Source organism: Bemisia tabaci, chromosome 1, assembly GCF_918797505.1.
Source record: "Bemisia tabaci chromosome 1, PGI_BMITA_v3".
In the NCBI taxonomy this organism is placed as follows: Eukaryota; Metazoa; Arthropoda; class Insecta; order Hemiptera; family Aleyrodidae; genus Bemisia; species Bemisia tabaci.
Window position 1 is genome coordinate 81407398 of NC_092793.1, and position 25231 is coordinate 81432628.

The window sequence follows — 25231 nt, forward strand, 5'->3', positions numbered from 1 at the left end:
CAAAAATAAATGAACTACAGATCAAAGACTCCAAAAGAATTAAAAATTCCTTCATGACTTTGAGTCTCAAACCTCGGAGTTGATTTCGTCCCATCGAGAAATATACGCCTTTTTAAGTTTTTGTTTTTGTTTCATTGCGTATGGCACACTATCTCCATTGAAAAATGCATAAGAAACTAATTGCTAAGGAACAATGCCACCTAACAGACAGTTTTGGCGAAAATGAGTAAACGACTTTGTCGCATTCTTCAGTATTAAAAAAGCAAGCTGATGTTTTTAGTTTTTTTCCACTTTCGCATGGGAGCAATGTGAAGAAGCTGTAATGCATCCAGAAAATTGCAAATCTAAACTCAAAAGTTCAAAAAGTTTCTTCTTTATGCTCTGCAAAATTGTCGGTTTGCAGGTAGGCGGCATCATTTCTTAGCCATCGATATAGGTACAGAAGGCACCTCATTGACTCCTGAAAGATTGTTGCAAGCACACGAGTTAGACTTGTTGCATCACTCATTTATGTAGGCGACTATATTGGACTTTTGATGATTTGTTTTTTATGAAATTAAATATGATATAATTTAATATTATATCTTAGAGAGTTAACTTTTGAAAAAATGTTTAATAGATTATTTATTTATCCAGAAACAAAATAATTCTAACATTCATACATACATAAGAAAAACACCAAAATCTTATTCACAGCACTTTGTACAAAGTCATTCAATTTTTTAGAAAAAAATTCAACATATTTACATCATTAAATAAATGCAATGTTTTCAGAAACACATTTTCCAAAAGTATCATTTGAATAAGGCATAAGTTTTTCGATTCTTCAATTTAGTTGATAAAAGAGTTCCCTCCTTTCATGGACTTTCCGAGGTACTTTCGAAGAGACAATAAATTTCCTAGAGAAAATTCTTGAATCTCCTCGCAAAATTCGAGGAAAATCTAGAATAATTATGGTATATGGATTTCCCTTGAGGTCATATTCCACGTACCTCAATATGGCGTTGTGTACCAATCCATGTGAATAACATTTTATTCAATTCTTAATGGAAGTAGGAACCGTTTAAATAATGCTTTGAAGTGAATACTGCACAGTAATCGTCTTACATAGACTCTTTTCATATAAGAGGGTTCTCTCAGTTTTATCACTAGATTTACTGCATTCAAGAGTCATTTCTTTAATTAATTACACCACCGATCTTTACGATGATACATTTACAGACGTATGACGCTCGTGTCGGTAAATGTGCAAAAAATGTGCTCGGTAATTGTACCAACCCTTTACAAATGGACGAAAGTATTTTTCCCCAGTTCCAAGTAGTCGATTCAAAAATAGTCTTATCGGATGGGATCTCTTCGTTTACTTTAAAAAAAAAAGTATTTCCAGGTGTTGGAGTGGGTCCCTCCAGATATAGGCGACGAAGAGGGCGTCCAGCCAAACGGTGGGTAGAAGGCATCCGAGAAGAGACGGAGAGATGTCAGCATCCGGAGGATCTCAACCATGACAGATTCTTGTGGCGAGCAGGCGTCGCAGAGCGCCCTAGCGCGCCGTGAAAGCGACTCATACACACACAAGTATTTCCAACATCTAAAAAATCCTGGACTTGGATTTCTTTTTACCAGGGATAGGAATCCAAGAACCCTGAGGACTAGAATAATTAGAACCACTCTTGGCGGGTCTCTGAAGGACCGGCGAGGAAGGACAACTCTTGCTGTTGGTCGGCTGCGGTGGAGGCTGGACGTTGACGGCGAGACTCTGTCGACAGAGCGCGGAAACGGTGTCCAACTGGCCGAGCTCCGGCTCTTTATGACGCCGCATCTTCACTTTCCGGAACTTGGAGGCGATGCTGGAGAAGGCGGATTTGCTTTGCTTGGCGCTGCTGGCAGTGCTCGACGAATCCTTCTGAGCGTCCGCCTCGTTGAAATCCGACGTGAGCATCCCTGCACTCGCAGACTTGATCAGGGCCGAGCGATCGATCCCCAGCGACCTGTGATCATCGCCCAGGGTCACAAGCGAAGAATCGTCGCCGCAGCTGGACTCGCTGCCGTAGCTTTGACGACTGGCAGCATCCCTGCGATGGTGGTAGTCATCTCTGACCAGATCGCACTCGGAGGAAACGGAGAGTGAGGGAGTGTTGGAGGAAGTGCCGCACTCACTCGTGGCCTGGCTCTCAGCGCTGGCAATGGCACCCCGCGACAAAAACTCTTCTTTGGCTTTCTGGAGTTTCATGGCGCGGGAGGAGCTCCGATGCAGCTCGTGGTGCCGGGACGAAGGCATCATGCCCACAGTCTTGGAATGCGAGAGAGTCAACTTGATGGCCGGCACGGGGGACTCGTTTTCACTCTGGGATACCGTCCTTTGCGGCTTCTCCCTCGGCGTCTCACCCTGAGATTCCGCCTCAAAATTGATGAGGTACTGCCGCATTGCACCTTCGCTGGACGATTTCGGCACTGAGATATCCTTGCGTTCCTCCTCGGGTTTCTTGCGCTGCTTTGACGTTGTTTCCTCTGAGAAGTCGTCTTTGAACTCGATGGCCCCCGCACTGGCAGACTTCTTCATCTCGAAGGGGTTGTTGTGCCTGGCTAACCTACCGATACCCTCCTGGTAGCCCTCCACTTGCGTGAGAACTCGCCTCTCGGCAATGGGCGACCGCCAGCCGGGAGAAATCGCCCCCGACTTGGTGTCGTTCTTGACTCCCGACCCACTGACTTTTAAATTGTATTTGGCGATCATCATCCTGATGCTCGGAGCGGCCTCTTTCGAGTTCTTGAGCTCTCGTCGGCTGGAGATGGGCGACATGGGTGGGAACCCGATGTCTCTGTTCCCCCCGGACAGGTTCTCGTTCCTCACCGAGTCTTGTTCGGAGAACCTCCTCTCCGTTCTAGTCTGGGAAGGATCGTACTTTCTAGGCTCCGACCTATCAGGGCTGGCCTTTCTCTGGAATGCAGGAGATGCTGGTTGGGATTTGGCTTCGTGCAAACTCCAACACGGCGGAATGACTTCTGATCTGGACTTGTCATCGGCGGTATCCTGAGGGGGGTTCTCTCGAATCTCGTAGCTGATAACCGACTCCGTGTTGCCGTTGCTGTCCTTCACCAAAGGCGAGAAGATCTTCCGCTTGGTGGGCACGAAAACACTGGCCATCGAGTTACAGTTGGAGCCTTCGACGCAGCTATCGTCTAACATGGATGGATCGAACTGCCCGACGAAGGTATCGTTGTTGTTGTTATTGTCTGCGGTGCTGGTATCGGTGTTCTTTCTGCTCCAACTCGGCGGAGAAGAGGCTGGGACTTTGACGGACTCGTCATCTCTGCAGAGCTTGCTGAGGTCCATTTCGCGTCTGGACTTGACCACCCGTCTCTCCCGTTTCAGCCGCGTCGAGGTCTCAGACTTGGACCTGGATGCTCCGATCTCCTCGCAGCTCCGGCTGCTTTCTACGCCAGTGCCCACTGCGTCCTCCTTCCCCTGCGATGGTTTCCTTTTGAAGGATTTTGTCCGCATTAGCTTCTTCCTCGAGGCGGGAGCCTTCGTGGAGGCCTTCGCTTCGGCGTCGTCCTGGTCTCGGGACGGCGGTCGATCCGTCTCGTCGTCGGCCGCGCCGGCGTCGTGATCCTCCAATCGCGGCCGCGGAAGGCTGATCACTGCCTCCGTCACCGGCGAATCCAAGCCCGCCGTCCACGTGAAGCTCTCGCCTGACCCCGCCTCCTGCGTCGTGTCGCTTTTCTTTCTTCGCAAGAATTTCACCGTGACGCTGGGAACTTCGTCCGCAGTGCTTGCGGACAGAGCAGATTTGTCTGCAACACAGTTTTAACGAATATTTAGAATATATTTAGGTCGTATATATGGACGTATTTATGCTAAAAAGAGCTGTGCTACAATTGGACAGAGTTAAACAGAAAGGAACCAAGCCACATCGGGATCGAACCGAGAAAAAGAGGTTTAAAGTTTGGCTCCTGCATAAGACTCAATGTAAATGATAAACTTCAAGTTCAATTTCTGCAAAATTGGCTCCAACAAAAACTTTGAATTTTTGGCGATAGATAGTAGAGCAGTGGTTGAGTTTAAAACCACCCATAACTCGATTTTTTCCAAAATGTGGGTTGGTTCCTTTCTGCTTAACTCAGTCCAATTGATACACGCAAACCCTATGCACTTAGTTCCTTTTAGCATAAATGCGTTCATATGAAGCTCACGCTGAGTAAATTTACGCACTTTTGGACTGCGACTAAAGATCCATCATCTTGATTCTTGCACTTGTTGAAAAAAAAAATGTATGCGTCCTTATTTTTATCAAGGAGGAAATTCATGTTATCTAGGCATCCTTTTAACAATGTATCATGCTCTGAAAATCTCCCTCATTCTACATTGCATCTCTATTTGGTCGAATCGCAATGAAAATCAAATTGGAAAGATATTTGAAGTGCAACAAATGGCAGTGAGAGCTATTTGGCTCATTTTTGTATTTTTAAACTGGAAATAAGAGATTCATGCAAAGACAGTTTTTTAAAATTATTTTCTGCTCACAGTCCTTGCATTACTTTTCTAGAGATGTATAAAAATATCCACGAATATAATACCAGGAAAAAAATATAATTGCTCTCAAATTTTATAATATATATATGCAGACAGGAGGAAAATGAACCATGAATTGCCTGAAAATCTGAGAAAAGTTGCGAATCAAAAAGGTATCGATAAAAATCTCAATATTTTATTATATATATTATATATATTATTTTTTATTATTATTCATTATATTTTATATAATATCAATATTTTATATTATATTTACGGTTACCTTATTCAGCCAAGAAATGCATTGATGAAGGCTGAGCCACTTAATATGACATGTGTGTATAATATCATTTTCTGTATCGCGAGCCTTCGCAAAAATTTTGGACTGAATGTTATTTTTCCAATTGAAATTTTTTGGAGGGACAATCACAGAGAACTCACATCTTATCTCTTGGATGAAGTAAAATTGAAAATTTACGCAATTTGAACAATGCCTAATAAGGATTTCATTTTCCCCTGTGAAAAGTACTCATCATCATCTGAAGCAAGAACACCCTATGTGAAAGTATTCTGTTAGATTTCGTTTTAATAATTATTAGGGGCCTTTCCTCCTGGATTTTATAAATTTTCTTAATCTTACCTGTGAAACTTTCGTAAGCATTTAATGCTTGCTTCAGTTCCATTACTTTCTTAGTTAACTGGAATGGTAGTTGAATCATTTCATTTGATGCAGTCTCTAAGTCATTCCCCTCTAATTTGCTTCCCATCACTGTTTGAAGTCTCTCAGCCTGTAAAAAAGAAATAAAATAAAGCATGATGCGGTTTGATAACTAATGGGAAAAATTGGTAGGAGGAGAGGGTGGCTGAAGTTGATTTAGCATAAATAAATCCGTAAACTTCTACCGTTTGTCAGCACACAAGGTATGTTTTGAAGTTGTGAAGTTTGTATTTTATTAGAGTTGTTTCAAGGAGAAAAAAGGACCAGATTTCCTGTTCAACCACCATATATTGATGGGCAAAGTGCGAAACAACGTTCCTCCTTTGTGATGTTTCAAAATTTCAGTTCCTATTTTATTACTTAGGAAAAACTGGTCAACTTTTTACCTTGAAAGTTTTACGGAGCCAGGGGTAAGCCCCTTGATCGCTTTGCGGTCCAGCTCCTCCGAAGCGCTTTGCGCCTCAGGTCACACCTTACGCAGTTATTTTTATGATTTATATTGTATTATAGAGTAAGATATTTTAGAGGTTTTCGATTGGGTTCCTTCCGAAAGGCGACGGCGTGGACGTCCTGTGAAAGGTTCGCGACAAGGGGTGGAGGAGGAGATCAGAAGGTGCCAATTGCCTGATGATCTCTGAGAGGATAGGGGGCAATGGCGATTGGGCGTCGCAGAGCGCAAGGCTGCGCTATAAAAGCGGCTCTATGTATGTATGTAAGTATGTAAGATATTTTAGTATCAGCGAGGAAAAATTAAGGAAGTTTTCAAGAAAATACGGTCACAAGTTTTCCGAAGGAAAAATATAGTGTAAAAGGGCGTTTGCAGCGTTGTAAACGTAGGTACGTGGTTTCGCAATTTATAGGTTTTCTTCACCTCAGCTAAGTACATTAATATTTAGTACACTAATGAATGATAATGCAATCAAAGTTATTGGTTTGCCACTCCAATCGTACAAATGTCAAATTTATCCGCTTGATTTTTTTTTCTTTCCTCTCTTTTTTCTGAAATATTGCTTATTTTCTTCCGAATTCGTCGCAATTCGACAAGATTTATCCACAATGTACACTCACCATTTGGAGAAGCTGAGATGACAGAGCTTGCACTGACGCGAAGTCTTTAATCTGATTCGGTTCTTGTGAGTTCCTGTCGCTGTGTATGAGCTGCAATCTTTTCACAGTGCCGACTAAATCTTGTGCTATGGCAGCTTGCTGCTCATTTCTGTTAGACAGGTCAGTCTGGAAGAAAGATTTTTGACATTTCAAAACATTTTGCGAAGACCAAGAGCGACGAGACAGTCCTCTCACAAGTATAGGGCCTGCTTTAAGACATCTTGTAGCTTAAATATCTTTATAGGTAGGAGGAGGAAAAAGAAAATGTTGAAAAACTGATTCGTTCGCACGCCACTATTTGTTGAGATCGGACGGTTATATCTGCATGAGCGATTAAAAACCATCAAAATTCCACGAGATAGTAATTTTTGTTAACACAGAACAACCAATGGTGCGGTATACAACTGGAAGCAAAAGGAACATATCCGGAGAAAAAAGGTATAATGGTTTTATTATTAACTCCTTGAGCGATATTAATGAATAAATTTTAATCTGTAATGAGAAGTCAGTGACTTCTCTCATTATTGCTAAATTCTGCGTCCACATTTTTTTTCTTGTGAAAAGAAGGTACATACGAACTTTATATGATTCCCAGAGGAATAATTAAAATTGTGAATATTAGTAAATGAGGATCAGCGGCTAGGTCGACAAGGGAGGGTATAGATTCATTCGACATGAACCGATCAACACCGGTTCGATCGACTCATATTTAAAAGAACGGTGTCGATTCGATCGACATGAATCGATCGAAAATAGAAACGTGAACCTATCGAAGTGATTCGATCGACTCCGATTTGATCGACAACAGTGAATCGATCGACAGCTCCTTGAATCGATCGACAGCTTTATGAATCGATCGAACTCCGTGAATCGATCGAAAGCTCCGTGACTCCATCGACAGCTCCGTGAATCAATTTAATTATGTCGATCTTTGTGTCGATCGAATCATCTCGATCGATTCACAAGTTTATTTTTCGATGGATTCATGTCGATCGAATCGATACCGGTTTTCTATAATAATTAGTCGATCGAATCGGAGTCGATCGACTCACGGTTTTATTCATCCATTGATTCATGTCGATCGAATCCATACCCTTCGTCAACAAGGCCATAAGACAATGGTTTACGATGCCGAAAATGGTATACCCATTAGAGACACACAATTCACAGATTTACGTATTGCACTAACGTTCAGCAACCTGTGGGTCAACTTATTCTTACCTGTAAATTTTCATTTTCTTGTCGCAATAATTCATGATGCCGTTCCAATTCTTTTATACTTCGTTTCAGCCGAGTAATGTGCTCCTCACTCTCTTCACTTGGAATATCGATACTTTTACTGGCTCTTTCTAAGCTATCTGTCAACAAAATCAGTAAAAATTAATTGAGGCACCGAAAATTGTCTTTGGAAACAACGAGCATACCGAACCGAACTGCTATGACCCCCGTTTTTAGAGGCATAAGGTTTTAGTCATAGGTCCTCATCGCAGTGCGTCTTACCAAGCTCCATTTTCAATAGCAGTAGAGTTCTTTCGTTGTAAAATGTTAAATTTGCATTAAACTTCATGTTTCGTTTGCTCTTTCATTTTGAAAAACTAAATCCTCGTGTTTTGTCCAGTTCACCAATATAGAATCAATGAGATATATTCATTAAGTGTTGATATAATTTGTACCAACCGAGTAACAATTTTCTAACATAATTTGCCTGTAGCTTTGAATAAGTTGGCCCAGAAAAATCCTCCAAAATATATCTGATGCCTCTCCAGAAAAAGTAAAATATGAGAGAGGATTTCAATTCACTGTAACGAAAATACATTTTGTGGACAGTGGAACAATCTTGATTTTTTTGTCCGTACGGAACTTCTTCGAAATGCCTGGAAAAAAATTTGCTACATGTTATCCATGCAGGTAATCTTTTCCCCAGGATTATCAAGAGGAATACAAACTCATAAGGTACTTTATATGTCTTGTTAAACAAGCACTGTAATACCTCGCGAGACGCGTGATTTGGGAGTTTCACTGTCAACCAGTGGCGTGGCGTGAATTGCGATGTATCGATTGTTCTGCCATTTAAACCTATGGTAAAGAATCGATTATTAAGGTGTTCGCTGCAAACACCCTGTTTATCGATCCTTTTCCATGGGTTTAAATGGCATAACAATCAATATATCGCAAAGCACGCCACGCCACTGCTGTCAACATCTCACTGGATCCACTGCATAAGTAGGCACCTGAATATTAGTAATTGGGATCAATGCTTTTAACATGATAACTTATCATAAGTTGTAAATTTTACCTGTTTGTTCCTCTTTGCTCCTCAAAACTAAGTTCATTTGCTCGTTCACATTTTCCATTTCATCTTCCAATTTTCTGCAAAATAAATAAAAAAATAGGATTTTCGGTGAGTAAGCAGAGGAGAATGTTTAAGATGTTTTTTTTTTTCGTTTTTGCCTTCTAAAATACTAATGTAAAACATTTCGTAACATGCTCGATTTTTGGTAATTGCCTCATTGAAAAAATTTAATTTAGGTCATAGTTTTCATAAAAGTCGTCAAAACACAGTGACTCGGATCGTTCTTTAATCTCCTTTGACATTTGGGTCATGCTCAGCTTTAAAAATGAATGCCAGGAACGTGCTTTCATTCCAGAAAAGTATTCTCTACGTGATTAAAGGGAGATAAAATATTTTTCTTGTTGTGCGCATCACAGCAATTTGATTCTTTTTCCCCAGGTAAAACTTAGACACCCAATACCTAGTCCACAGCTTGCGAATCGTAACTTTTAATTTTACTATAATGTCCGAGGCTCCACGATTTCTAGTATACCTATGTGATGGTGTCCAATAAAGGGAACCTATGGAAACTTAAACTGTTCATTCCAGTGAGTTTGTAGGTTTTGGTCTTCAATGGGTTTTCAGTTTTCAATGCTAACGCTGTATATTACTCTTGAAGACATCGAGTCAAAATTTCAAGCTAAAATTCGCAATTACTATTAATAACAATATTATGATCATTCAAATGATATCGTACATAAAGTTTGCAACAACGTCGAAACGCTTAATCTTTTTTGTTCTCAAATTCAGGGCCGGATTTAGGGGGTAGCCACATGGGCCGCGGCCCATTACGGCAAATTTAAGAGGCGGCAAATTTAGGAGGCGGAAAATGTTGTAATTTTTTCAAATGTAGGTATCAAGAAAAAAATCTGATTCAGAAAAAAAATTACAAACGAGAAAAGGCGAAAAAATCTCTCATTTCCTGAGAGTTAAAGTATAGTAATTTCTAATTTGTTCTCCTTTGGTGATACAAGAGACAGCGCCTTTCATTAATCTAGTTGAGAGAAAAACCAAACACGCAATTTGGCCTGGAGCGGCGCGGCGCAGAGAGCAATGACGACGAAGACTTGAGATGGAAAGGAGAAAGCCCTCGGCGCGCCGCGCCGGTCAGCATGAAACACAGATTAGCGCCTACAAGACTCCATGAATACTTCACGCATTGCGTCAAACGTAGTGCGGTCAGCAGCGCAGCGGTTGGCGTGAAACTCATAGTGCCTACAAGACTGCATGAATACTTCACGCATTGCGTCAAAGAAAGTGCGGTCAGCAGCGGTCGGCGTGAAACGCATAGCGCCTACAAGACTGTAGAGATACTTCACGCATTGCGCCGAACACAGTGCGGTCTGCGCATCGCAGCGGTGGAAGTTAAAATCATTACCGCATTTATGTTTGTTCTTCCATAATTTTTTCGTTCTTTTCTTATAAATGAAAGGCCTTGTCCACACAGAGATAGGTTTACGGAACTTAATTTTCGCGCAAAGTTCCGTGAACTTTTGCTAGTGTTGACGGGGCTTTCACAAAAAATGTGCCCAACACGAGGAAACGCGTCTTAAGCACCCCTCCTCCTCCGGCACGTTCACTTGATGGTTTGTATCGATGTTTCAACACGAATGAGAAGAGGCGGCAAAATACAGGCGGCCAATGGGCGGCAAGTAGGTAAATCCGGCCCTGCTCAAATTCGCAATTTATATCCTTCTAAAACTTTGACTAACTTTCAAAGAGTGAATCAAATGATTTTTTGCTACTCTTTGCGTCAAATGATGCAGTATTGACTCCTTTAAGTTCAAGTTCAGACGTCTCGTTTGTTGGTTCTTTTCCCTCACTCTAATTACTGTTTTTTCCCTGACTTCGTCTCAATCACATATATTTTCTGCCTTTAATATTACCACTTTTGATGGTGTAAAATAATTAAGAATTTTTCAGTAGATGCAGAATGAAAAATTTTAATGGACATATTACCGACAAATTCCTTGCTCTGACTCAAACTGTCCCAGTAGATCGATATTTCTTTCCAACAAAAACTGACTTGCTTTTTGTGGCGAATCTTCATCTTCACTGGCGTTTTCATGATCAAATGTCCTGTTTTTGGAGGGAACAAAAAAAAAATTAAAGCACATTAGCAAAATTCACTCCAAACCTTCTTAAGCATGCTTTTTTTTCTTTGTTGCCGGCAATTAGGGTTGTCCAAAAATGGACGCAAGAAAACCTCATTTAAATTGAGAGACAATCTCACGAACTGTTAAAAAATCACCTTGAGTATGATTTCAATCGATTCAAAGCGTTTACTGTTGCAAAACAAACAGAAAAATAAGAAGAAAATAAACGCTTGAGAGCTATTGATATCATACGCAAGAAGAAGTTTGCAAGATTGTCTGATGAATTCGGCTAGGTTTTTTCTCGTGTCTTTTGTGGCAAACCTGGGCGCCGAAGGCTGAGAGAAACTGCCCGCGGGTGGTAAAAATTTGAAAAAGCTTGTCCGTCCAGTAAATCTTCTTACCCTGGATTAATTAGCACAAACTTATCCTTTAGTGAGTAGGGCCTCTAGGGTCCCAATGAGAGGAGATTCCTTCAGAGATGCCCAAAAGTTCTTTGAAAAAGTATTCAATATCCGATTGAAAATTTTGCAACGTTGAAATATAGTTACGTTCTTTTGTCTGGAAATCGATGGAATTGATGACACTTCTGACGGATCTGCATGTTTCCTTTCAACACGACCGTTTAGAACGGCTTACAGCTACCAAAATGATTATTGAAAGTGATAAACGAAACAATAGACATAGATGACAAAATGAAAAAGGAGCGATCATATTCGTTGAATCAGGTGGTTTTTATGGACTAATGGGAGAAATGATTGACCGACTATGGGTCTCTTATGAGTTGCTTTTAGTTAGTCTATTACTTACCCTCTCTTTGTCCATTGCAGCCACTCGCTTCCACCATTAGAATTTCTCCATTTTCTCTTTGTATCCTTTGTCTATTACTTTGTATATCAATTTTAATAGTGAGCCCCCGTAAGGATCAGCTTCCACCATTAGAATTTCTCCATTATCTCTTTGTATCCTTTGTCTATTGCTTTGTTTACCAATTTTTACAGTCAACCTCCGTAAAGATCAGGGGCTCACGTTTGTCCATGAATATTTTTTTAGACGTAATGTCAGCCCTTACCTGTAGCTGAGGGAGGTAATTTCTCTCGGGACATTAGTATATCGATAGATAGGCGTGTGAGCTACAGCGATAGGGCTATTGGACAAGGCAGAGGCCGTCTCCTCGACCACATCTTCCACCTCGACAATTAGCGCCTCGGGCATTTCATCTTCCCCGGAGTCTGTCATAGCGCCATCATCTGCAAGAAGACGTCATCAAGATGGCATTTTTAAACGCACATTTTTCAATTAAGGTGGCAAAAACAGTTATCATCGTTACTATCAGGGCACTGAGCCCCTGAATGTCCATTCTTTGTCACAGTTCGTCCTATCGTTCTGCGGGGCCGATTTCCATGAGTTTTGCGATTATCGATGACAGGGTATAGTCCCTAGATGTGCTCACAGTCCTGCACATATTTTATATTAGCGGCTCTGGTGCTTGCACACCAGCGCAAAGTAGCGGACAAGCTTAAGTTTATACGGGAACTGGGTCAAATGATTTCACAAGCCTTGTGTCAGCGTAAAAACTCGCACACATCCCCGAGTATATACTTGAACAGATTTGTGTTAAAATAGTCCATACTTTGATATTCATACACATCATTGTAAATGTTTTTTAAACAATTTTTTCCACAATTTTTACTCGTGTTCCAGAAAAAAAAACCCAACCCTGTGAATAAACACACAAAAACACCGAAGTTTATTCCTAGTATTGTGTTTTTAGAAATAGTCATTGAGTTTGAATAAACTCGGAAGTTGTCGATTTATTCCTAAACTCAAGAGAAAAAAAATACAAAATTTGAGTATAAACGCTGATCATTTGTGTAAATTCAAGCGAGTTTTTTTTTCAGAAATATGCAAGGCTTGTGTAAATATTTGACCCAGTTCCCATATAAACTTAAACTTTAGTTTTTTTTTTCACATCGTTGTGCAAATTCCACTGAGCACAATGGAAGAAGTTAGTGTCCCTCCAACAGTTATCAAAGAATTTCAAACATCACAAATTCGTATCATACTCATAAAAAAATCAAACAAGTTAGACTATAGAAACAAATCTTTGGATAGAAGATAGCACTACAATAGTAAAGGCGTTCTATATCTATCGAATGTTCAAGTGTTCAGGAAGCAATTAAATAAATATTCACCATAATCTTGAGATTTATTTATTCAACAGTGCATACATAGATGCCGCCAAATGACGGCTATGATGCATGTCAAAAAGCAGGCTGTGTTAAAAGATTAAGAAGAACAATCACCTATAAGAACTCTTTTGAATCTTATGCATTTCCTACTAAACAGAACGTTTTCAATTGATAGAAAATTGCTACTAAGTTACCTTCACGAGGTAGATCCTTAAAATCATTAGGAAGAGAATTATACATCTGTACACAGATAAAACGTGTCCGAAAAATTTCTAGGTTCCGTCCGGATGTACGCTTCTCCAAACTCGACAGTGTTGCCATGTGGCTACACTGTTAGAAATTTTAGAAGATTCCGGGGTGAGAATCACTCTTACTTCGCCTCTATTTTGCCCATGGAAAAATCGAGTGAAAATACGAACGAGTGACCGACGGCGCGGAGGGAACAACACTCCTGAACTCGGCGTGTAATGCACCCCGACCACAGGGTGCTAATCACCACACAAAGGAGTGATTTCAGGAGAGGTGAGGGGAGGCTCGAGGAAGGGGCAATATGCTGCTACAAGAATTCACGCGACGCTACCGCGCAGGGTTTCAAAATTTCACGAAATCACGCCGATAGCGCTATCTGTCAATTAATGACTGAACTACTTTCTACGACATACTCAGCGCACGCTGTCAAATAGACATGGAAGTTCTTGCCATGAACATTAGTTACGGGTTTCTACAAGTTTATCACAATTGAAATTCGGATTACCTTAGTAATGACAACATTAACCATTTACCTTAGATCCTGCGACGATTTGTAGCGTAAAATTCCGAGCGCTCCCGTGTGGATTTGGACCCGAGCCGCGTTGGTGATAGTCCAGTGCTCTGCCACTGAGCCTCGAGGGTCGGATGGTTGATAAGGCTGAAATCACGCCTCTTATTCTCATGGGTCGCGTTTGTGCAGTAGTGCGCGCAATGGCGCACTCTCTGCTCGGGGTGAAAATCACTCCAGGTAAAAGTGGGGAGTTAACAACTGATTCGCTGCAGCGACATTGTCTCGCTATCGCGGCAATTCACTTTCATGGAGAGTTCCGAACTCCTCGACGGAGTGATTTTCACTGCGCATCTCAGGTCACTCCGCATTTCACTCCGGGTTTCCCGAAAGATTTTTAACAGTGTATGCTAGTTGTTCATTCGTCTTTCCATTCGTAATCACTATAAATCACTAAGTATAAGGCAGCGGAGCCTTTTCGTAACGATGCTATCGTTCAAACACAATAAGTATATCACGCAATGGAATGCTTAATACGTTAAAAATATACAACGGAAGAACACTCGACCTGGGTTGCACAATTCACTTGGACATGGGTCTCGCGGATCGCGCACGCTCTAACTGAGGATCATGGGTATCTGCGTTGCGAGACGGGGACTTACTGCGCATGCGTGAACCAAAATATATACACAACCACTGTGTTTTTACACACGAACAATGAGCATTAACACACAGAGCTGTTAATTTGTGCACAAACTCGTGCACTTTCATATATTTGTAGTGTGTTTCTTTACATCATTTCAGAACTTAATCATACTAGTAGAGTATTTTTTCTCCCAATTGGTTAATTTATTTTAACACACAGAGGTTCTGGTGCCCAACCGTTTTGAGTTTTTTTCTCGAGATTGCCTGTGTTTTATTTCTCTTTGCACCATGATGTTTTAGTCTACGAGTGTGCAAAACAACACCGACGTAAGAATATTTTCTTAGGACCGTAAAAACATTCTCTCTCGTTAATGAAAAGAAACACAGAGTCGTGATATTATTGTGCATCTTTTCTTAAGAGCTCAGAATATGTTGCAAGTGTTGTGTTTTTATTTTGAAAACACAAAGTTCTACGATTTCACTCAGTCAGAAGAGCCCTTGAGTAATTTTTGTAAGCATTTTTTTGTTATTTGTGTTTATTCATCGAGATTGTGCACTTTTTCTCCACCTCGAGTATTTTTACTCCAAGATTTTCAGAAGAAGTACACTGAAATTTCTAAAAACAACTACACAATAATACACAAGTGCCTTTTTTTTTTAGACAATGCAGCATGTTACATTGTAGAGACCGCGCGTTGGTTAATGGGAATCGGCGCCATTTTCGGCTATGTTCCTTGTCATGACTTTATTTTATTGCATACTGTTTTATTGTTAGTCAATGTTATGTTGTGTATTGTATTTTTGGAATCATGGTGATACAGTCAACAATTCAAAACTTGTCTGTGCTTTAATCTCGTGATGGAAAAAATGTACTTTACGTTCAAAATTTGAAAATTTGAATTTTAAAGTTTTCGCGGTTAAGGAAGCTTTAACTACTGGGTTGGAGCTTCCTAGTTATATACTCGATATCAGCTGATAGCAAACAAAGGTTACCAAGGAAACCGTAAACGTCTAATGCCGTCTGCCCACGTAGCAAATGGGAGGCGAAAATGGAAGTCATCAGTGCATCGTTGAGTGTTGACGCCCGATCTCATTTTCAGACATGTTCACACGTTTTGCTTGCAAAGAAAAAAGGCGGCAAATCAATTTTTATTATTGGACCAATGAGTGTTCTCCAATTTGAGTTTGTAAACATCGTGGTTTCTAGGTTAGGTTTTTGGCTGTGTGATAAATGATATTATGCCGTCTTTGATTTTGTTAAAATGACTCGATATATGTTATTTGATAAACGATTGGAGTTTTGATAAAGTAAGTTGATTTGAATTAAAAATTGTGTCCTTAAAAAATGGATGATGAGGTGATTTGGTTAACATGGGCATTTGTGGTACTTGCGGCGTATTGGGAGTTTGTATGGAAACGACGTGGCAGTAGTCCACACTTTTTACAAGAAACTATTTTGTACAAAGTTCTGTACAAATTTTACACTATTAATACAGTAATATAATACAAAAAAATTATGTACTTTATCACAACTCACATAGCTTCAAAACAAGATAGAAAATGATGGATGCTCAGCCCCGACACATCGATGATCGCGAAATTTGCGCGGCCCGCGCAATTTTCACGTTCAACACTCACCGATGCACTGATGACTGAAATTTTGCCAACATGCTTTTCAATTCAGTCTACAACATTTCATTCCGACGTGGCAATAATGATTTATAATGCCCCTAATCCATTAAAATGAATTACAATAGTAATGCCGCATTATAATGTCGTATTATACATCGCAACGATTCATGTCCTACTGATTATTGATTATTGTAAGATGAATTCTGTTTTCTCTGATTGTATGTTTCATACGTGCGAAGCAAGTACGGGTCACTAGAAACGTGGTTCGTACGGGTGGCTGATGAAATTGATCTTCGAATACCTTTTGATGAGCTAGGGAAATGGAACCATCTGCATCTCATGGACAATAAATAGTTGCCGTAATTAAGGTCATCCCGTGATTAAGGTGCCGTGATTTAAGTCATAAATTCTTCATCTAATTCTTGATTCATCTCCAAAATGTCTGCTAAAGCTTTCATGCGCTTCTCCTTGTATGCATGAATGAGCAAATTGGGTATCGAACAAGCGGACACTTTTTGAAAATTTAGATGATTCTGGACAATATCGTACAGAAGTCCACGAGCTGCAGATAGAACCATTACCTCTAGCTCATCAAAAGTTATTCGAAGATCATTCAACAACCTCTTTGACAAGTTGCAAAAACTTTTCGTTAACAATAGTGTCACACGGTACTAGGAATATTTACTATTTAACGAACCTTATATTTCCCTGACTCAGTCCTAAATTATAGAAGTATGCGTTACTTTTCCAACAATCCAAAAAAACAATTATACAAAAAACCAATACCTACACTTTCAGATATAAAAATGCAAATTTTTTGCAGCCTCGCTAAACGACTTATCAACCAGAGATTTTTTAGGAAGCGGACCTCCAAAGAGCTTTCAAAATTAAAAGTATACAACAAGTGATAATGCCATGTATTCGCCATATCAAAGCCCAATACACATTTATACACCGGCTACGTAAATCTGCTAAGTTACAAAACATGAATCGACAGTTGTCGGATTGTACATCAATGACAAAATGTGTCTAGGCCATCATTCTTGACTACAACTACTGCCCCCAGAGCCGCTCTCCGACGCCAATGCGTTGGAGCTTCCTGCTTGTTTTGGAACTATGACCCATAGGTCTTTGCATCGGAACTATATTTCATAGTGTTTGTTAGTCAAAGAGCCTCCCAAAAAGCCCCTTTTTAGGTATTCAATTCGACCATCAGACCAAGAATTGAATGGAGCCTTATAAAAACTCAGGAAAAAATTTCGAGATGAGTATAAAAACAAATTTCGAGGTTCGGGGGGGGGGGGGCAAAGGGCTTATCCCGCCTGGCAAAATCCGGCCTTTTTTTGCTGTTTTATTGTTGAATTGACGTATCTGCGGGGTTCCTATCGTTGTTTAAACATGTTAAACACACCGGTTCCTACGTATTTTTACACACAAAATCGATTTTTAACGTTGACGAGTCGATATTTCAATCGGTTTTATCGATTTTTAGGGATTCTTCACGGAAAATCAATGAATTTTCGATATTGATTTTTTTTTTTTTTTTTTTTTTTTTTTTTTTTGTAGACAGAAATTTTGAATATGACGGATTGAAGTTCCTTGTGAGCTTACCCGGAAGTTCTGAGCCGGAAAGATCGTCCATATCATTGAGAGATAAACTGGAAGGCTGGTGAGTCATCATGCCAGGCTGAACAGGGTCCGCCGAAGACAAATCAGTAACACTGCCCATGGACCGGGATCTCGGCAGATTTCCCTCTGCAAACATTCACCCATCAAACGTTTAAATCCGTGCAAAATAATATAAGAGAGCATTGGTGGTTCGTTTTACGCTTATCGTGCGTTGCAGAAACATTAATCTAGAAAGATTGGAGGTGCACGATACGATATGCGAGTTTTAAATTGCCGCGAGTAATGACAGAAAGCAAAATAAGTTTATCATAGATAGAAAGGAGTTAAAAGGCATTTTTTAAAAATTGATATATCACCTAACTCAAGTTAACCTCACCTCAGAGTAATTTTTAAAAAAAAAAAAAAAAAATTGAATACTTGAGCTCAATTTAACACCACAATACCTGATAGCGGAGTTTTTTTTTTTATCTTTTTTCACAGAAAGAGCCGTTGCTGTAAAATCAGAAATACTTTGTTAAAGAGACAATCTCTACACCCAACCACACAAGGATTGCATTTAGCAAAGAGGAACCAGCGCGAGCACAGTGTTGTAAAAATGTCGCTTCTTCTTAATTATCTAAAAAAATCTCCCAGAATAGCAAATGGTTTTTCCTTTCCACCAAAAAATTTTAATTTTGAAGGAAAATTATTATGTAAGTTTTAATACTGTACATATATTGAGTACTTTTAAAAGGAAAGAAGAAGTCGCACGATTTTGAAAACACTGTAATCGCGCTGGTTGGTTTTTGCTAAATGCAATCCACATCATACTTATTGGAATGTCCCTGAAAATCTAAGCAACTAAAAATAAAATTTTGCGAGAATTTAAATGAAATACCCATGAGATCCAACGAACACCTTGAAGTTGAATCAATATGGATTGTGGAATCTACAGAAAATCTTGGACATACAAATTGTTTTTTTTACCCTGTTCCCGGTATTAACTTAAGATCCATTTCCCGCGTTGACCCTCTCGATGGCCCCTTCTGTCCTCCTCACAAAAGGGTCAAAGTTCCTAGACTGCAAGCTCTCCTTAGGTGCGAAATTATCGACATCCATTCAATTCGACTAACGTCTTGAAGTTATTGATTATTTAATTACAATGTTTATGGATGGCTCGTGTAATGGATCCTGAGGTCAAGCTGAAAAAAAATGAGAAGTTGACTGACCTCCCTCTTTGTTCATGGCGTTCCTTTTGATGGCAGGCCTGTAACCCGGCTGAAGGAGAGCAAAAGTTGAAGCTTCTGGTCGGATCCCACGGGCGTTTTCCCACTCATACAGCTTCCGCGTGAACTTTTGCGATATCCCCTGAAATCTCACCAGCCCTGTTGACGTCGGCACGAGCACTTCCTTCTTCTTTATATCGATCCCAATGGCAGTTTTCATCTTCTCCAACCTGGGGAACCAAGTATAAAAGCTTAAATCATCTTACGCATATTTTCAACCATATCACATTCTATTCAATTTTGAAAAAGGTCCAGTTGATTTTCCTGCTTATTCCAAAAATGGAGTGATCCTACTGGTGGAAGCGGGCCGTTGCAATAGACAAAGGAAGTAATAGACAAACTCACAGCAACCCACGAGAGATCTTATAGCTGTCCATCATTTCTCCCCCTATTCTTAGTTTACAACAACCACCTGTTTTAAGCGTTTTCCCCTTAGTATTTTTTGCCTATCACTTTAAGGTCTAACAATTTCGACAATCAGTCCTCAGATTAGTGAAGTCAGATCGGTCACATAGAGCGTGAATGTATTGAAGTAGTAAGATACTTGTTCATTGAAAAATCCAACTAAAACGAGATGAACGCATCCATCTCAGATCGTCACGGCACTACGTGGAACCATCGCTGCTCGGCTGCGATAGGATTGCGCGAACGCCCCCTTTTTTACCTTCTTGGAGATGCATAGGATTACGCGAATTATTCTGGTACTGAAAACTCACATGTTGGCGCAAATATTCAATACTCAACGAGGAAGCGTTAAACTGGCAACCTTGGTAGTTTGTGATAGATAACTACATCGCGGAAGACAGTTCGTTCCCCCCTTACTTGCGGGCATGCCTCCCTTCGATGGATAGCCCTCGCACCACAAATGGCCCAAAGAGCTTTCATAGACAATTAAAAAGTGAACTAGGGGCACGTGGCCGCTACACGGCCGCCAATCACTGCAAAAAACTATAAGTAAAAAATCGTAGAACAATCATGTTCATGTCGTCTTTTAAGAGGTGAATGGATTCAAAGCCCGACGGATGCACCCGAGAGAAAGCGTATTTTTATCTCTGATTGAAACGTTGTGCACCACTTTTATGTTTTATTTTTAATAAATGATTTTAAAAAGCTACACAGAGTTTTTCTGAAAAGTTTCCGCAAATTTACCTAAATGGCCTCAAATAAAAGTATCGAAAATTTCGACGCAATATTTTTGTTCGTTCTATTTTCTTTTAATGTAACCCCAAAAAAATTAAATATCATCAGAGTTTCTGAATCGCTACAATGAGGATAAATATTTTCCCTTTAATCATGGTAAAAACTGGAGCAGAAAGTCAAAAATGATGTCACGCAGTCCATAGCATGCCTACAGTCTTGTAGACGCTAATATACGTTTCACGCCAATAGACCGTCTGCAGTAGTCTACACTGCGTTTGGTGCAATGCGAGAAGTATTTACGCAGTCTTGTAGGCGCTAATATGGGCTTTACAGTTACACCGACCGCGCGATGTTTGGCGCAATGCGTGAAGTATTCCTAGAGTCTTGCAGGCGCTAATATACGTTTAACGCCGGCCGCACTGTGTACGCGCGATTATTCGAACTCGCGTTAGAATAATCGTGGCATCGAATAATAGAGCTGAAAAGGCCTATGTTGTGTTTCGACGCCGTATGAGCATTCCAACGTTGCCTCGTTTCTCCGGTGTAAATATTTTCTCCGAGAAAAGTCAGGAAAGTGCTTTACACCAACGACCATCATTCAATCTTTTCACCTCATTTATCATCAGAAGATAAGACATCGACGGCTTGTCAATAAAAAAACCTAAACTAGCGTTAACATAAAAATGTGTTTATTTTCCAACTGTTTCCTGTTTTGTTAAACCTCTACCTTAAATTAACTTCATCTTGAATTCGCGCATTCCTGTAGCAGATCTTAAGGTTTCTATTCGCGCAATACTAATACATTTTTTTAGACCTTTCGCGCAATCCTGGATTACCGCGCTGCTCCTAGGCCGCTCGCATTGCCTACCCGAGTTGATTGCTACAGACTGATTATTGAAATAGATAGACAAAGGACTTAAAAAGATAATGAAGCTATGTCATTAGTGCAAGCGAGTGGTTGCAATGGACAAAGGAAGTAAGTCATAGACTAACTTACGAACGGCAACCCACGGGAGACCCTGAAGCTGGTCCACCATTTTCCCCTCGTTTAGCCGATGAGATTTCTCAATTTTTGTCTTTTCTTGGCTCCTAAAAGCCTGACAAATGGAGCAGAGTCCATAATTAAGCTGCCCAAACTACACTTCCATGCTCTAGGCTTTTTAATTTTCAGAGATTAAGGCCGAGAGAAATTTGTTTCTGCAGATACATTCGTCAGTTCCGTGAAAATTTGTCGCTACTACCGGGATTTGAACCGAGGACATATTGACCTAGAGTCAGACCCGCTGATCACCAGGCCAACCTGCGGGCTGATTATTGAAATTGATAGACAAAGAAATAGTCGGAGGTGACATAGGAGATATGGAGCGATCCTAATCGCTCGGGCATAATTGAAACGGGTGGTTGTCATGGACTGAGAGGGAAATTATGGGCTAACTAACGACAACCCATGAGAAACCCAATGATTAGTCCTTTATTTTCCCCCTTGGTCTACAACAACCATCCGATTCAACCAACACGATCGCTTATATACTTCCAGTGTCCTCTTTATCTACGGCTGTGTCAGTTACTTTTAATAATCAGCCCGCAGGCCTTCTTCAACTATATCCATCGCTTTTCCTGTCAATTTTAATAATCAGGAGCAGGCCTAAGGGCTGATTTTAGAAATTGCTAGACAAAGCGATAGACAAAGGAGGCATACCCTGGTAAAAATTGGCAGTAGAATCTGTGTTCATGTGTGTGTCAAAATATCATTGACCTACGGCCGGCCGTAATCTTACAGCCGGCCGCGGCCGGCTGTAAGATTTCCAGTAGCTTCTATAGCCGGCTACACAATTTCTTATAGCCTTTTATAGCCGATGGCGATTAACCAACTCACAGCCACGCGATAAAGTGTATGCTAAACGTCACTAATTACGGATGCTACGACTTAGTGAGTTTTTGGACCACTGCTCTCTTTTTGGGCCGTAGTATCTTGATTCATTTTGCGGGGAAAGCTCCGTACTTTTGATGGACGCCTGCCATTCCTAATATATTAGAGCGCCTTAAGTTTCGTATGTTACTGTGCAATACCTCTGGTGAGAAATAGTTGCTTCAAGCGCCGTGGCACGCTGTGGTGCGGTGCGGCAGGCAGCCCACCGCGCCAATGCGCGAAACGCGCATTGGCGCCTACAAACCTAACAGGGATACTTCACGCGTTGCGCAATGCGTAAAGTATCCCTGTTAGGTTTGTAGGCGCCAGTGCGTCGCCTCTCCGCTTTGTGTTAGGCTTTAATATTTAACCTTGCGGAGTCAGCGTTAACCTGTAGTTGATTCGATCGACAAACGCGTTGGTCGGCGGTGACGGGGACTTGATGCAACTTTTTAAACTTGATGGCTGTCCGTATCGCACCGACTGAAGTGCGAAACCACGTATCTCCATTGCGGTGTTTCAAAATTTCCGCTCTTAATTCATCTCTTCCATGAGAAACAATCCAAATTTACGACTCTAAATTTTGAACCAAATCCTCTGCTATCGAATACGAAAAATCATGGAGAATTTAAGTTTTATGTTGACCAGCTTCTCGAAAGAAAAATAAAATTTCTAAGGAAGTCTGCAACGTCGCAAATGGAGAAACGCCGTCTCTCATTTTGCCCGAAAATATGTATGCATAAAATTGAAGGCATTATGACTGGCCTCTCTCAACTTATATTCGTCTGTAACGATAAACAATGGGACGCGTTCGCTACGGCGCCTTGATACAACTATACAACCTCGACGGATGTCCGTATTGCGTTCAAAAAATTGAAGGCGTTTTGACTCCCTGCTCATATTACTCATCTCATGATTTTGAAATGTTTGCACATCCTGTATGGATTATTCTCGTTTTAATTGATGAAAAAAAATATGTATGAAAGGAAAATTTAACGTGTGTTTTGTAAATATTAAGGTGGTTCCGTATCAAACTTAATGATTTCCAAAGCACACGAATTTCTACACAATTTCTTATAGCCTTTTATAATCGATGGCAAAAAAGCAACAGCCAGGCGATAATATGTAAAGCCCGGCTATAGGAACTACAGTCCGGCTGCATAATTTTTTATCGCTTCGTATAGCCCGGCCGTATGATTTTCTCCGCATTCTACAGCCAGCTATATGATTTTCTGTAGCCTTCTTTAGCCGGCTATAAGAATTCCTATGGTATTTTGAAACGCACCTCTTATCGCCAATTTTTACCAGGGTAAGTAGTATGGAGCGGGCCCATTGGTTGAAATGGGTGGTTCTTGAGGGTAAATGGACCGCGTTTAGCAGAAAGGGACCAAGCCACATCAGCTATTGCCAAATTTAATTGGACAATTTACTTTTTTACAAGAGAACGTTTCATACGCATTCCTTCGAAAATGTCTATGAGTTTCATCCGATCTATGTAGAAAATTTACTGAAATATGCACAAAAATCCTCACAACCGTTTTCATGTAAAAAATTAAATCGCCCAATTAAAGTTGGCAATAGCTGATGTGGCTCGGTTCCTTTCTGCTTAACGCGGTCCAAATGATGGACTAAGAATCGGGTCTCTCGTGGGTTGCCGTTAGTTTGTCTATTACCCGCGTCCTCTGTCTATAGGAACCACCCGCTTCCACCAATATGATCTCTCCATATCCTTTTTCTCTTCCTTGTCTATTGCTGTGTCTATCAATTGGTCGTATTTATGCTAAAAGGAACTATCTGCAAGTGGAGAGATGGGGTGTGCTCGTTAGTGATCGGGCCATAAGAATGAATGGGAAATATAAAGCGCCAGTGACGTCAGCGTCGACGAAGCCGCCCGCCTCGGTCGCCCCCGTCCGCGTGCGTCCGCATTAACTCATGAGCCCTGTGCACAAGGCGCTTGTCGCATGTCCACGGCTCACGAGTTAGCGCTCAGTTCCTTTTGATTTAATGTCAAATCCTGCTTTTCCATTTTCTCAAAAGGAACTATATCCACTTTTACAGTGTTTCTTATCCAGCTTCCACGGGCACACCCCATCTTTCACTGTTATAGTTCCATTGGACCGCGTTAAACGAAAGGAACCAAGCCACATCAGCTATTGCCAAATTTAATCGGGCGATTTAATTCTTTACATGAAAACGGTTGTGCGGATTTCTGTGCAAATCTCAGTGAATTTTTCCATATACAAGCAATTCCTTAAATTTGCAAGGAATCTGCACAGGCGTTTTTTCGTAAAAATGTAATTTCCCTGTTACAATTTGGCAATAGCTGATGTGGCTTGGTTCCTTTCTGTTTAACGCGGTCCATTTAGCATAAATACGTCCAATTTCAAGAATGAGCCCGGAGTGTGGAGTTACCTGGCTAGCCGTTCCTCGTACTTCTCCTTCTCCCTCTCGAGGCGCTGCTTCTCCCTCTCGATCTTGGTGAGTTCCTTCTCGAGCCAGGCGAGTTCCTTGACGCCTTGATGGTGGCTCTTGCCCGGGAAGTGGGTCCTGACGTAGGAGTAGCGGATGTCGTCCCTCTTGCGCCCCCCGGAGCCGGTCCCGGGGGCGGTCGGCGACGGCGAGGGGGTCGTGCTCCCGCTGTCGCTCGAGCGGACCCGCCCGAAGCCGCGCTTCTTCTTCTCCGTCAACAGCTCCAGCTCCTTCCGACTCGGCTTCGGGCTGCTCACCCGGTACTCGTCCAGGCCCCGCAGGTAGTCCTCCTGCAACTGCTCCGAGGAAGAGCTCGACGTGTGCGGCGCTCCGCTCCCCTCCAATTTCGAACCGCCTGCAAAAATCCCACCCAATTTCACTTAATCCTATTTAGTACGGTGGATACGATCAGAGACAAGAGACCCTCCACTAGTATCTTGGCCATGGTGGAAGCTTTTACTTTCGGGACTTCAGCATTCTACTGTTGACTTACCTACATGGTTGATGTTCAACAACGTGTTGGCAGTTTCGTTTTGCAAACAAGCCGAAAATGGCCGACGTTTGGGAAAGTTGTTCGGCTCATGACGTCATCCGAAGCTCATCATCGACCATGTAGGTAAGTCAACAGCCGAAACTAGGGTGATGACTGTTGCTCCCTAATAATTGTCCATAAGGAATTGTTGAAACCCCGAAAGTAAAAGCTTCCACCTGTCGCTAGGAGGCCAGTGGAGGGTCTCTTGTCTCTGGGTACGATCGAATAATGGCCAAAACCCTGCACTTTTTAATTTTTTTTGTTTTTTTTTTGAGAGTTTTGTGGCTTCTATTCCTTT

The 25231-nt window shown here is 41.2% G+C and overlaps 1 protein-coding gene across 1 annotated transcript in view; it reads right to left on the minus strand.

The window, feature by feature from the left end:
• Nucleotides 1-607: 607 nt before the first annotated feature.
• LOC109044041 (uncharacterized) overlaps nucleotides 608-25231 on the minus strand; it is an 82499-nt gene continuing 57875 nt past the window's right edge. The window contains exons 8-17 of the mRNA XM_019061517.2: nucleotides 24345-24756; nucleotides 18827-19053; nucleotides 17601-17744; nucleotides 11836-12013; nucleotides 10630-10749; nucleotides 8635-8708; nucleotides 7560-7696; nucleotides 6300-6464; nucleotides 5154-5301; nucleotides 608-3795 (exon numbers count right to left, since the gene is read on the minus strand). Coding sequence (XP_018917062.2) covers nucleotides 1589-3795; nucleotides 5154-5301; nucleotides 6300-6464; nucleotides 7560-7696; nucleotides 8635-8708; nucleotides 10630-10749; nucleotides 11836-12013; nucleotides 17601-17744; nucleotides 18827-19053; nucleotides 24345-24756 — 3812 coding nt within the window. The 3' untranslated portion in view covers nucleotides 608-1588. The remainder of the gene's footprint in view (nucleotides 3796-5153; nucleotides 5302-6299; nucleotides 6465-7559; nucleotides 7697-8634; nucleotides 8709-10629; nucleotides 10750-11835; nucleotides 12014-17600; nucleotides 17745-18826; nucleotides 19054-24344; nucleotides 24757-25231) is intronic.